Source organism: Lampris incognitus, chromosome 7, assembly GCF_029633865.1.
Source record: "Lampris incognitus isolate fLamInc1 chromosome 7, fLamInc1.hap2, whole genome shotgun sequence".
Taxonomy (NCBI): Eukaryota; Metazoa; Chordata; class Actinopteri; order Lampriformes; family Lampridae; genus Lampris; species Lampris incognitus.
The window spans coordinates 67,191,728-67,206,850 of NC_079217.1; the positions used below are offsets into that span (position 1 = coordinate 67,191,728).

General features: G+C 47.2%; 1 protein-coding gene across 2 annotated transcripts in view; it reads left to right on the forward strand.

Annotated features, from left to right (window-relative positions):
* Window positions 1–538: 538 nt before the first annotated feature.
* Window positions 539–15,123, forward strand: part of abcg1 (ATP-binding cassette, sub-family G (WHITE), member 1) — a 68,953-nt gene continuing 54,368 nt past the window's right edge. For both annotated transcript variants that reach the window (XM_056283705.1, XM_056283706.1), the window contains exons 1-2: window positions 539–601; window positions 4,402–4,633. In XM_056283705.1, the coding sequence (XP_056139680.1) occupies window positions 539–601; window positions 4,402–4,633 (295 nt within the window). The remainder of the gene's footprint in view (window positions 602–4,401; window positions 4,634–15,123) is intronic.

The window sequence follows — 15,123 nt, forward strand, 5'->3', positions numbered from 1 at the left end:
AGAGAGAGAGAGAGAGGGAGAGCAGGAAAGACAAAGGTAGAGAGACAAAAAGCAAGACAGCTTTTCAAACCAATTAATTAAGATGTTTTCCAATTAATGTTTAGCTTTTTCAATGTTTAAACCCATGCTTTGGCAATATGTACAGTGTTACATCATGCCAATAAAGCCATTTTGAATTGAATTGAATTGAGAGAGCGAGGGAGAGAGAGAGAGGTAGAAAGAGACGGGTAGAGGGAGACAGAGAGACAGAACGAGAGAGAGAGAGAGAGAGACAGAGAGAGGTAGACAGAGACAGGTAGAGGGAGACAGAGAGCAAGGTAGAGAGGTAGAGGGAGACAGAGAGACAGAACGAGAGAGAGAGAGAGAGAGAGAGGTAGAGAGAGAGACAGAGAGAGAGAGAGGTGGACAGAGACAGGTAGAGAGAGACAGAGAGGTAGAGAGAGACGGAGAGAAGTGGGTGTAGTAGGAAGGAACAGGTGTTTCATCATAGAGGGCACATCTGAGAGTCAAGCTGACGGCAGCAGAGCTCCGGGCGGGGATGGCTTGTGTGATGGCAGCCTTCTCCGTCAACAACACCGCGGTCACCAATTCCATCATCATGGTGAGCTGGACATCCCTGTCCTGTCCCTGTCACTTCATTTTACTGTGTTCTATCTAGTCTCAACGTTACCTGTGTAGATAGACTACACCTGCTCTCCCACCACATCCACCCACTGTGTACTGTGTGAGCACGCTGCTGAACACCGACACGTAGTGTTTTACACACAGACACGTAGTGTTTCACTCGTTGTGTTGTCACAATCAATTAACATGAGCTGAGCACGTGTTTGTTCTGTTTCTATAACATGTACACTTTCAGTGACACACACATGATTTGTGTATTTGACAGTACAGTTAATCCTGTAGAGTGTGTGTGTGTGTGTGTGTGTGTGTGTGTGTGTGTGTGTGTGTGTGTGTGTGAGTGTCCTTTAGTAACCTGCAGGTGTCTTGGTATAGAAACAGATTAGCAGCTCTCAGGACAACATATGGGAATCCAACCTGTCCCACATACAGCAGCTTGATTCTCCAACTAGACCTCCATCATTTACTAAAAATATGACCACTAATCCCACAAATAGTCGACTTCTCTGCTGGGTATCTTGCAACTACCTCCAGACCCGCAGTTCCAAACAGTAAAATCATTATAAAATAGTCATTCTTTTTTTCTAAAATGTCAGTGTATTTATTTATTTATACATGCACTATATGTACAAAAGCATTGGGACACACCTCTTATCATTGAATTCAGGTGTTTCATTCAGACCCATTGCCACCGGTGTATAAAATCAAGCAGCTAGCCATGCAGTCTGCATTTACAAACACTTGTGAAAGAATGGGTTGTTCTGAAGAGCTCAGTGAATTCAAGTGTGGTACTGTCATAGGATGCCACCTTTGCAATAAGTCAGTTTGTGAAATTTCTTCCCTGCTGGATATTCCATGGTCAACTGTAAGTGGTATTATTGAAAAGTGGAAGTGTTTAGGAACCACAGCAACTCAGCCACGAAGTGGCAGACCACGTAAAGTCAGACAGCGGGGTCAACAAGTGCTGGAGCGCATAGTGCGTAAAAGTCACCAACGCTTTGTTGACTCAGTAACTGCAGAGCTCCAAACTTCCTCTGGCATTAACATCGGCACAAAAACTGTGCACCAGGAGCTTCATGGAATGGGTTTCCATGGCCGAGCAGCTGCATGCAAGCCTTACATCACCAAGCACAATGAGTGGCGTAAAACATGCTGCCGCTGGACTCTGGAGCAGTGGAAACATGTTCTGTGGAGTGACGGATCACGCTTCTCTGTCTGGCCGTCTGATGGACAAGTCGGGGTTTGGTGGATGCCGGGAGAACGTTACCTGCCTGACTTCATTGTGCCAACTGTATAGTTTGGTGGAGGAGGGATGATGGTATGGGGTTGTTTTTCAGGGGCTGGACTAGGCCCCTTAGTTCCAGTGAAGGGAAATCTTAATGCTTCAGCACACCAAGACATTTGGGACAATTCTATGCCTCCAACTTTGTGGGAACAGTTTGGGGGAGGGCCCTTTTCTGTTCCAGCATGACTGTACCCCAGTGCACAAAGCAAGGTCCATTAAGACATGGTTGGGTGAGTTTGGTGTGGAAGAGTGCGGGCCAACTGTACATGTTGTCTATAATGTACTGTACATGTTGTACATACTGTACTGTTGTTATTCTATGTTCAGTTCCCCAAGAGAGTTGTGTTGTAGTGTTCTTATTCTATGTTCAGTACACTGAGAGAGTTGTGTTGTAGTGTTGTTATTCTATGTTCAGTACACTGAGGGAGTTGTGTTGTAGTGTTGTTATTCTATGTTCAGTACACCGAGAGAGTTGTGTTGTAGTGTTGTTATTCTATGTTCAGTACACAGAGAGTTGTGTAGTAGTGTTGTTATTCTATGTTCAGTACACTGAGAGAGTTGTGTTGTAGTGTTGTAGAGCCATGAAACCAGAGTCACATGTCATGTATGTGCAAACCCACATGGCCAGTAAACATGGTTGTGATTGTGGTTTTAATAGATGAGCTGTTCTACCCTCATCAACCATCTGTGTCCATGTGTCTGTGCCGGGGAGCCCCGGCTGTGGGGCAGCTTTGCCGTAGTGGTGGCCTTTACAGGTGTCTGCCCGGCACGGGAAAGAGACATGGCCCTAGCGACTAGACGGTGCTCCAGGAAGAAGACCATCGGCTTGGAAAACAGCATCAAGGGAAAATAAATCATTACATTGTGGGCTGGCGGCCAAAAGGGAGGTGCCAACCAGTTGTTGAGGGACAACAGCCCATGCCCGGTCAGCCAGCTCTCTCCATTCCCACCCGGTGTCCCGCCCAGCAGCACACCTCGCTGTCTGTAGTCCAGCTGCCCTGTGATGGAGGATTCAACTGCCTGTCCTGGCCCGTGGGGTTGAAAGTCAAGGAGCCACCTCGAGGAGTGGCCCGGAGTAGGGGGCACCGTTAAAGGAGCTGGGCTGTTCCCGATGGGGAAGTCGGAAGGTAGAAGGTCGCGGAAGATGCCTCCACCTTCAGGCCGCGGGGAGATTCTGTACTGGTGAGGTACTGGTGGCTAGCCAAGTGAGGTATGGGAATCCTGGTTCAGAATCCAGACAGCTAGCTACCAGTCAGACAGGAGCCAGTGCCCTGGACCCACCCTGAGAGAGAAGAGGAGCAGGAAGGGACTCTCATCCTACAGTGCCCTTCAGAAGGAAGGGGCGTCCGTGTCTCTTTCCCATGCCGGACAGGTACCTGTAAAGGCCACCACTATGGCAAAGCTGCGCTACAGCTGGGGCTTCCTGGCACAGAGACCCGGACACAGATGGTTGATGAGGGCACAGCAGCCCATTTAATTAAAACCAATACTGTATAAACACCAGAGTTAAAATCATTTAAGACTAAAAATAACCGCAAGTAGAAGTCTTTTCGGTGGGGAGAGGCCCTGTGGGTATGTCCCTACAGCCTCCAGCTCTCTGTCTGGCTCTGGTGTGTCTTTGTTTGGAGTGTGGATCCAGTTGATCTGTCCCAAGTTGTCTAATTAACTCACGCCCCACTCCACAATTTCCTCTCATGCACAATACAAGTATAAGATATGTGAAAGCTGATAAAAGCGGAGTCATCTGTTATATATGGTGGTGTCATTGTGTCCAGAGCCGCCGCCTTCCTCTTCACAGCTGTATGGAAAAGGACGTCCAGCTGCTTCTGCCATCCAAGTAACTCGGCAACCCTGCAAACAATCCTGACCAACTGAGCTTCCTTCTTTGTGTGCCCGTTTAATACAGCCCTGTCGTACCGAACAAAAGGATGCCTTCAACCAGACAGACATGGACTCTGTCCAAATGTCCCAGCTCACACCAGAAAGCATCGACCTCCTCACAGCGTCCTCATAACGTTCATACATATACAGTCATTAAAGTACTCCTGTAGCTCTGATGATCGGTAGCCAGTCAGTAGCGACAGAATATCAAGCAAACAAAAGAGCACATCGCTGTGTTGTTCCTGTATCAGCGTTGTGAACATGTTCCGTTAAGTCTGTCTTGTGGCACACTGTGAACGCTGTCTGATGTGTAGTCATTGTGTCTCATGTGATGTTGATATCTGCTTATGTCTGCTGGTACTGACACGGCTGAACTGACCTTCCTACCATGCTGTACCAAAAGCAAACTCGCCTGACCTCGGTCGTGTGGTCACTGATCAATGATTGACCGGTTGATCAGAAGCTGTAACAGTCAGCCAACAGTTTTGGATGTAGTGAGGACCTGTAGTCTCGGCCCTCACATCCTTCTGTTCTGAGCATGCCTGTAAACCATCATCCACACAAATGGAGAATAGCCTGTCTTTCTCTTTGTCTCTCCCTCCCTGCTGGAACAGAACACCAACGGGCCCCCAGACCTGATGCTGGACCCCCGGTCTGTGTGTGTCTGTGTGGAGGAGGCGTCCGGCGGTCAGCAGACCCCTCTGCTCCGTGCTCAGGTGAAGAAGATGGAGCACAATGTGAGCGAGGCTCAACGATTCTCCTCCCTGCCGAGGAGGCCGGCCGTCAACATGGAGTTCAGAGACGTCTCCTACTCCGTCCCAGAGGGACCCTGGTGGAGGAAGAAAGGTAAACCCTGTTTTTATTTAACATGAAATCAAATAAATGTATTTAACAACAAATCAGCTAAAGCCCATTTATATGGAACTGAAGTTTTACCTTGCTTTTACCAACATCACCGAGGTGAGACCTCTTTCTACAGACAGAAGGACAGACTGACAGAGCTATGCATAAAGTCTGACCTCTGTGATTTTTCTCCCTTAATTATCAACGTTTTTCTCCATGTGTATGATGGAGTCAGATTCCATAACACCACCTGTCCTCTTCACCATGGGTGGAGACTCTCTCCAGTCTCCCTATACCGCTGTAGAGATGTTTTGACTGGGTAGGATGAACACTGGTGCAGCAGCAAACACCTACGTGTTGGGAAAAAGACTGAGACGTGATGCTGATGTCTCCATGACAACCAGTACGACTGTACAACAGTGTTCCACATAGTGTGATGGAGTTTGTACTACATCAGACTGTCTGTGTTAGCTGTGGTCCCAGGATCCATTTTTACAAGGGTGGAGCTGTTTACTGCTGAGCTGACGGCACACCAGCCACAATGGCTGCTACACCTGGTTTGTAGTCCTGTTGCACCTGGTTTGTAGTCCTGCTGCACCTGGTGTGTAGTCCTGCTGCACCTGGTTTGTAGTCCTGCTACACCTGGTGTGTAGTCTTGCCGCACCTGGTTTGTAGTCCTGCTACACCTGGTTTGTAGTCTTGCTGCACCTGGTTTGTAGTCCTGCTACACCTGGTAGTCTTGCTACACCTGGTTTGTAGTCCTGCTGCACCTGATTTGTAGTCCTGCTACACCTGGTTTGTAGTCCTGCTACACCTGGTTTGTAGTCCTGCTGCACCTGGTTTGTAGTCTTGCTACACCTGGTTTGTAGTCCCGGAACATCAGAATCAACAGGTCTGTTCTCTCTGCATCCTACATCCAAATATATCACACCACTGTTCTACTGGAATACTGACTGTCCAAAACCACCCCCACATCACCATCACCTTTTAAACGGGTCAAATAGTGGAAAAAGTCACCGGCTGCGGCTTTAAAAAGACCAGCTTTAACTTCCTGTTTCAAAATAGAAGGTTTGTCAGTTTGTTATCAGCATTGTTAAAAAGATTAACTATGCTATCTACCATGTCTCACTTGTCTGTGGTATCTATCATTGGTTACTGCTGGGTGGGATCTGTCGTGTGTCTGATTTGTGGTATCTGTTGTGTTACTGGTCTGTGATATACATACTATATCACGTGTTGCTGGTCTGTGGGGACTACCATGTGTTGCTGGTCTGTGATATACATACTATACCATGTGTTGCTGGTCTGTGGGAACTACTATGTGTTGCTGGTCTGTGATATACATACTATACCATGTGTTGCTGGTCTGTGGGAACTACCATGTGTTACTGGTCTGTGGGAACTACCATGTGTTACTGGTCTGTGATATCCATACTATATCATGTGTTGCTGGTCTGTGGGAACTACCATGTGTTGCTGGTCTGTGATATACATACTATATCATGTGTTGCTGGTCTGTGGGAACTACCATGTGTTGCTGGTCTGTGATATACATACTATACCATGTGTTGCTGGTCTGTGGGAACTACCATGTGTTACTGGTCTGTGGGAACTACCATGTGTTACTGGTCTGTGATATACATACTATACCATGTGTTGCTGGTCTGTGGGAACTACCATGTGTTACTGGTCTGTGATATACATACTATATCATGTGTTGCTGGTCTGTGGGAACTACCATGTGTTGCTGGTCTGTGATATACATACTATACCATGTGTTGCTGGTCTGTGGGAACTACCATGTGTTACTGGTCTGTGGGAACTACCATGTGTTACTGGTGTGTGATATACATACTATACCATGTGTTGCTGGTCTGTGGGAACTACCATGTGTTACTGGTCTGTGATATACATACTATATCGTGTTGCTGGTCTGTGATATACATACTATATCATGTGTTGCTGGTCTGTGATATACATACTATATCATGTGTTGCTGGTCTGTGGGAACTACCATGTGTTGCTGGTCTGTGATATACATACTATACCATGTGTTGCTGGTCTGTGGGAACTACCATGTGTTACTGGTCTGTGGGAACTACCATGTGTTACTGGTGTGTGATATACATACTATATCATGTGTTGCTGGTCTGTGGGAACTACCATGTGTTACTGGTGTGTGATATACATACTATATCATGTGTTGCTGGTCTGTGGGAACTACCATGTATTACTGGTCTGTGATATACATACTATATCATGTGTTGCTGGTCTGTGATATACGTACTATATCGTGTTGCTGGTCTGTGATATCTTTCATGTTACAGGTCTGTGGTATCTACCATGCGTAACGTGCATGGATATGTAGACACGTTGGCCGCTGGCTGACCGGTCGGACCCTTTAGTTGAGCGGTCAACGATGTCTCCTTCGGTGCGGGAGATACGGGTTCGCATCCCGGCCGCGGCACTTCCTGTGGTTGCCCCCCCGAATTCGCTGCATTGTAAAAGGGTCCGACCCATTAGTCAAGGACCAACGTGTCTACTTATCCATGCACGCTACACTGCCCCCCTCCTTCAGGAAGCTTCAGCATATCAGCTCCCTCACGCCTCTGGGCGCACGCGCTTACCGATGACCTCGCGGTCTCACCATCCCACTTCTGACACCAATGTAGCGAATTCAGGCGGTGCAGCCACAGGCAGTGCCGCGGCCGGGACGCGAACCCGTATCTCCCGCACCGCAGTAGACAACGCTGACCGCTCGACTAAAGGGTCCGACCCGTCAGCTAGCAGCCAACGTGTCTACTTATCCATGCACGTTACACATGTGTTGCTGGTCTGTGGTATCTACCACGTGTTGCTGGTCTTTGGTAACTACCATGTGTTACTGGTTTGTGATATCTTTCATGTTACTGGTCCGTGGTATCTACCACATGTTACTGGTCTGTGATATCGTTCATGTTACTGGTCTGTGATATTGTTCATGTTACTGGTCCGTGGTATCTACCATATGTTACTGGTTTGTGATATCTTTCATGTTACTGGTCCGTGGTATCTACCACATGTTACTGGTCTGTGATATCGTTCATGTTACTGGTCTGTGATATTGTTCATGTTACTGGTCCGTGGTATCTACCATATGTTACTGGTCCGTGATATCTTTCATGTTAATGGTCCGTGGTATCTTTCATGCTACTGGTCCGTGGTATCTACCACATGTTACTGGTCTGTGATATCGTTCATGTTACTGGTCTGTGATATCGTTCATGTTACTGGTCCGTGGTATCTACCATATGTTACTGGTCTGTGATATCTTTCATGTTACTGGTCCATGGTATCTACCACATGTTACTGGTCCGTGGTATCTTTCATGTTACTGGTCTGTGATATCTTTCATGCTACTGCTCCGTGGTATCTACCACATGTTACTGGTCTGTGATGTCTTTCATGTTACTGGTCCGTGGTATCTTTCATGCTACTGGTCCGTGGTATCTACCACATGTTACTGGTCTGTGATATCTTTCATGTTACTGGTCCATGGTATCTACCACATGTTACTGGTCCGTGGTATCTTTCATGTTACTGGTCTATAGTATCTACCACATGTTACTGGTCTGTGATATCTTTCATGTTACTGGTCCGTTATATCTACCACATGTTACTGGTCTGCGATATCTTTCATGTTACTGGTTTATGGTATCTATTGTGTTACTGATCTGTGGTATCTACCATGTGTTTTTGGTCAATGACATCTACCATGTTACTGGCCTGTGACATCCACTGTGTTGCTGATCTATGTTATCTACCATGTGTTACTAGTCTGGGGTAGCTATCATGTTGCTTAGCTGTGGTATTTACCACATGTTGTTGGTCTGTGGTAGCTACCATGTGTTACTGGTCTGTGGTAACTACCATGTGTTGCTGATCTGTGATATCTTTCATGTTGCTGGTCTGTGGTATCTACCATGTGTTATTGGTCTGTGATATCTTTCATGTTGCTGGTCTGTGGTAACTACCATGTGTTGCTGGTCTTTGGTATCTACCATGTGTTGCTGGTCTGTGGTAACTACCATGTGTGATTGGTCTGTGATATCTTTCATGTTGCTGGTCTGTGATAACTACCATGTGTTGCTGGTCTGTGGTATCTACCATGTTGCTGGTCTGTGGTAACTACCATGTGTTGCTGGTCTGTAGTATCTACTATGTGTTGCTGGTCTGTGGTAACTACCATGTGTTGGTGGTCTGTGGTAACTACCATGTGTTGCTGGTCTGTGGTAACTACCATGTGTTGGTGGTCTGTGGTAACTACCATGTGTTGCTGGTCTGTGGTAAGTACCATGTGTTGCTGGTCTGTGGTAACTACCATGTGTTGCTGGTCTGTGATATCTACCATGTGTTGCTGGTCTGTGGTAAGTACCATGTGTTGCTGGTCTGTGGTAACTACCATGTGTTGCTGGTCTGTGATATCTTTCATGTTGCTGGTCTGTGGTATCTACCATGTGTTGGTGGTCTGTGGTAACTACCATGTGTTGGTGGTCTGTGGTAACTACCATGTGTTGCTGGTCTGTGGTAACTACCATGTGTTGCTGGTCTGTGGTAAGTACCATGTGTTGCTGGTCTGTGGTAACTACCATGTGTTGCTGGTCTGTGATATCTTTCATGTTGCTGGTCTGTGGTATCTACCATGTGTTGCTGGTCTGTGATATCTTTCATGTTGCTGGTCTTTGGTATCTACCATGTGTTGCTGGTCTGTGGTAACTACCATGTGTTGCTGGTCTGTGGTAACTTCCATGTGTTGCTGGTCTGTGGTATCTTTTATGTTACTGGTCTGTGGTATCTACCATGTGTTACTGGTGTTCTCATGACACGGTCTCCATGTCTGCCTTCTCATTCATGCCAGTGCAAGCACTGGAAGATATCCTGTATTACTCATTAACTGTGTCTCTCTCTTCATCTGTCTCTCTTTCATCTGTTTGTCTCTTTCTTCATCTGTCTGTCTCTTTCATCTGTTTGTCTCTTTCTTCATCTGTCTCTCTTTCATCCGTTTGTCTGTCTTTCTCTTCATCTGTCTGTCTTTTATCTGTTTGTCGTTCTCTTCAACTGTCTCTTTCATCTGTCTCTTTGTCTTCATCTGTTTGTCTTTCTCTTCATCTGTCTCTCTTTCAACTGTTTGTCTCTTTCTTCATCTGTCTGTCTCTTTCATCTGTTTGTCTCTTTCTTCATCTGTCTCTCTTTCATCCGTTTGTCTGTCTTTCTCTTCATCTGTCTGTCTTTTATCTGTTTGTCTTTCTCTTCATCTGTCTCTCATCTGTTTGTTGCTTTCTTCATCTGTCTCTCTTTCATCCGTTTGTCTGTCTTTCTCTTCATCTGTCTCTCTCTTTCTTCATCTGTCTGTCTTTTATCTGTTTGTCATTCTCTTCATCTGTCTCTTTTATGTTTGTCTCTCTTTCTCTTCATCTGTCTCTCATCTGTTTGTTGCTTTCTTCATCTGTCTCTCTTTAATCTGTCTCTTTCTTCATCTGTCTCTTTTCATCTGTTTGTCTCTTTCTTCATCTGTTTCTCTTTCACCTGTTTCTCTTTTATCTTTGTCTTTCTCTTCATCTGTCTCTCTTTAATCTGTTTCTCTTTCTCTTCATCTGTCTCTCTTTCATCTGTTTGTCTGTCTTTCTCTTCATCTGTCTCTCTCTTTCTCGCATCATCTCACTCTGTCTGGTCATTTTTCAGTCTCTATCTTGCCCCCTCAACTGTTTCTGACCCTGCTCTGTGGACCACTTCTAATGTCTTCTCCCTCTCTTGGAGTCATGAGAGCAGCAGAGATGTTCAGGAGATGTTGTGTGGACCACTTGTAATGTCTTCTCCCTCTCTTGGAGTCATGAGAGCAGCAGAGATGTTCAGGAGATGTTGTGTGGACCAGCAGTGGACCACTTCTAATGTCTTCTCCCTCTCTTGGAGTCATGAGAGCAGCAGAGATGTTCAGGAGATGTTGTGTGGACCAGCAGTGGACCACTTCTAATGTCTTCTCTCTCTCTTGGAGTCATGAGAGCACTAGGGATGTTCAGGAGATGTTGTGTGGACCAGCAGTGGACCACTTCTAATATCTTCTCCCTCTCTTGGAGTCACGAGAGCACTAGGGATGTTCAGGAGATGTTGTGTGGACCAGCAGTGGACCACTTCTAATGTCTTCTCCCTCTCTTGGAGTCACGAGAGCACTAGGGATGTTCAGGAGATGTTGTGTGGACCAGCAGCGGACCACTTGTAATGTCTTCTCCCTCTCTTGGAGTCATGAGAGCAGCAGAGATGTTCAGGAGATGTTGTGTGGACCAGCAGTGGACCACTTGTAATGTCTTCTCCCTCTCTTGGAGTCATGAGAGCAGCAGAGATGTTCAGGAGGTGTTGTGTGGACCAGCAGTGGACCACTTCTAATGTCTTCTCCCTCTCTTGGAGTCATGAGAGCACTAGGGATGTTCAGGAGATGTTGTGTGGACCAGCAGTGGACCACTTCTAATGTCTTCTCCCTCTCTTGGAGTCATGAGAGCAGCAGAGATGTTCAGGAGATGTTGTGTGGACCAGCAGTGGACCACTTCTAATATCTTCTCCCTCTCTTGGAGTCATGAGAGCACTAGGGATGTTCAGGAGATGTTGTGTGGACCAGCAGTGGACCACCTCTAATGTCTTCTCCCTCTCTTGGAGTCACGAGAGCACTAGGGATGTTCAGGAGATGTTGTGTGGACCAGCAGTGGACCACTTCTAATGTCTTCTCCCTCTCTTGGAGTCATGAGAGCACTAGGGATGTTCAGGAGATGTTGTGTGGACCAGCAGTGGACCACTTGTAATGTCTTCTCCCTCTCTTGGAGTCATGAGAGCACTAGGGATGTTCAGGAGATGTTGTGTGGACCAGCAGTGGACCACTTCTAATATCTTCTCCCTCTCTTGGAGTCATGAGAGCAGCAGAGATGTTCAGGAGATGTTGTGTGGACCAGCAGTGGACCACTTCTAATATCTTCTCCCTCTCTTGGAGTCATGAGAGCACTAGGGATGTTCAGGAGATGTTGTGTGGACCAGCAGTGGACCACTTCTAATATCTTCTCCCTCTCTTGGAGTCATGAGAGCACTAGGGATGTTCAGGAGATGTTGTGTGGACCAGCAGTGGACCACTTCTAATATCTTCTCCCTCTCTTGGAGTCATGAGAGCACTAGGGATGTTCAGGAGATGTTGTGTGGACCAGCAGTGGACCACCTCCATGTGTTCATTCGGACTGTCATGTGCTCATGTGCTTGTTGGTTCATCTGAAGGGAACAGTACATGTTAATGTACACTGCTGTAGATGTGATGGCGTTACACAGAGGACCAGTTTCAGGTGTGGTCGTGGTCTTACACAGTAAAAGTTTATAAAAACAAAGTAAAAACACAACTGTTGCGGGAAAATACAGCAAAATGTTGACTTGAATGACATTTTTCATAGTGACTGCTAATGTTAACAGAACAGTGTGGACATGTCAGGACAACAGTACAGTACAGAGGTGAGTAAAACTAGTGGTTCACAGACACACTGGCCTCCCAGAGAGGAATGAGGACTACATGACTGGTACGTCTTCCACTCTCTCATGTGTGTGCCAGGACTTCAACATTCAGTACGTTTAAATCCAGCAAGAATCAAGTTACACAATCCCTGCAGTGTCCAGTGGTCCTGCATGTCTGGCCTGAATGCGGAGGGCCGGCTGAGCCGCTGTCTTTGTTGACATGAGTGGGTAATGAGCGGCTGCCGTCCTCTCCAGCAGCTCATGTTCTCTCTCTTCTTTGGCCCTCTCAGGTGTTAGTAATGCGTCTGTTGTCCTGCAAGGGAACAAACCGCACACACACCCAATATTCCCGTCTCCACTTTCCATCTAAGACTCACTTCCTTGTTTCTGGTCCAGAAAGGGTCAAACTAACGGCTGGTCCCTGTGCTCCTACAACCAGGACAGAGACAAATACTACAACACACAACCACTCCAGACCATTTAAAGACCGACACCAAGTCCTTCTGCAGTGAAGAGCAGGCTGGTGTTCCTTCATCACTCCACACACCACGCTGTTCCTTCTGGACTTCCTTCCTGGAGGAACACAGCAACCACACAGGAGCGCTTTCTCATCATGCATCCTCGCCACTGCCTTCCTGTGTATGTGTGTGTGTGTGTGTGTGTGTGTGTGTGTGTGTGTGTGTGTGTGTGTGTGTGTGTGTATCTATGCCCTCGGTCAGCGAGGTAACACATCAAGTGACAGAGGCTGAGTCAGGTTTTTAAATCTGTCAGTCCAGACGGGATCCCATCTGGTGTCCTTAAGACCTGCTGTGGTCAGCTCTCACACGTTTCTACACACAGGTTAACCTTCACTGTTAAACCTGTGTTCTGCACACCATGTGTCCCGGCACCCGTCCTGATCACTTCCAGGTGCTGGCGCTACACCATGTGTCCCGGCACCCGTCCTGATCACTTCCAGGTGCTGGCGCTACTACATGTGTCCCGGCACCCGTCCTGATCACTTCCAGGTGCTGGCGCTCCCTGCCACAGTGGTGCTGCTGATCAGCTGGAAGGGGGTATTTCAGCAGTAGCATTAGAGGTGTGAGGGGCTGTAGGACAGCAGGGTGGAGGAGTCTGCATGAGATGTTCAGTTATTTCTTGCTTTAAAGCTCAGTTGTTGTGAGTTTGAGTTTTGTCCATCCATCCAACATCCATTACCCGAACCGCATATCCTGCCCCCAGGGTGGCGGGGGTGCTGGAGCCTATCCCAGCAGTCACTGGGTGGCAGGCGGGGCGCCGCCCTGGACAGGTCGCCAGGCCCTCACAGGGTGGAGTGACTGTAGTGTCGGTCGTAGGGCCTGCAGTTGGTTTCCATAGTGTGTTATGAACTTCCGGGTCGGCCGTGGAATGTCCCGTGAAGTGAGGCCGGACGAGCGTCACCGCAGCCGGGCGGACTTCCCACGAGTGGCCGGTCCCGCAAAACACGTGGCGTTCCCCCTGTGTGGAGCTTTGTTCACTGGTTTGTTAATGTTGTTAATATTGTTGTGAGTTGAGTTGTGTTCATTTGTTAGTTTAAGCTCCGTTGTTGGCAGTTGAGTTTGTTGAGGTGAGTTAATTTTTGTGTTTACTTACTTTTCATGTTGTTTCGTGTGTTGCTACACCCTGTAAATAAAGCATGTTGTGCTACGGCAGCAGGTATGAGTCTGCCTCCTACACTTCAGCCGCTCAGGCCAGCTCAGGCCAGGCTCTGGCCAGCTCAGGCCAGCTCAGGCCAGCTCAGGCCAGGCGCAGGCCAGGCTCAGGCCAGCTCAGGCCAGGCTCAGGCCAGGCTCCCCGCGGTCGTGTTGTGGGATTTGTGACTCCTTATCTGTACTGATATAGTGTTGACGAGCCAGCGCCACATGCAGTGCACTGCATCTGAAGTACACAGTACACTGTCTCTGAAGTACACTGCATCTGAAGTACACAGTACACTGCATCTGAAGTACACTGCATCAGTACACTGTATCTGAAGTACACTGTATCTGAAGTATGCTGCATCTGAAGTACACTGCGTCAGTACACTGCATCTGAAGTACACTGCATCTGAAGTATGCTGCATCTGAAGCACACTGCATCTGAAGTACACAGTACAATGTCTCTGAAGTACACTGCATCTGAAGTACACAGTACACTGCATCTGAAGTACACTGCATCTGAAGTATGCTGCATCTGAAGTACACTGCATCTGAAGTACACTGCATCTGAAGATACTTTTTATATGCACAGGATGATAAAGTGGAACTTGTGTGTGTGTGTGTGTGTGTGTGTGTGTGTGTGTGTGTGTGTGTGTGTGTGTCCCATGCTTGTTTCCTGGTTAAGGAGATGCTGATCATGCATGCTACTGTCATACTCTGCTAGTTCACTTGTGTGGTCGTGGTGTAGGTTAGTTCTAGTCTGAGCCTAACTTCTGACTGAGGCGTCCTCTCCTGCTGAGTCTTGCTGTGAGACGGAGGCATTTACAGAAGGTTTAGTTATGAATGGGACAACAATGGCCATGGATGAGTTGTGTACATGAATGAGTTGTGCACATGGATGGACAGCATAAGACTCCAGAGCTGAATTCATTCTGCTCTGTCACTACACAACACCATGTGTTTTAACACACAACTTACTTTCATTACAGAGAAGATTATTAATTACCCACCAGCTGCGAGTATTAATTTCCCACCAGCTGTGAGTATTAGTTACCCACCAGCTGTGAGTATTAATTGCCCACCAACTGTGAGTATTAATTATCCACCAACTGTGAGTATTAGTTACCCACCAGCTGTGAGTATTAGTTACCCACCAACTGTGAGTGTTAGTTACCCACCAACTGTGAGTATTGATTACCGACCAACTGTGAGTATTAATTACCCACCAACTGTGAGCATTAGTTACCCAACAGCTGTGAGTATTAGTTACCCGCCAGCTGTGAGTATTGATTACCCACCAGCTGTGAGTATTAATTACTC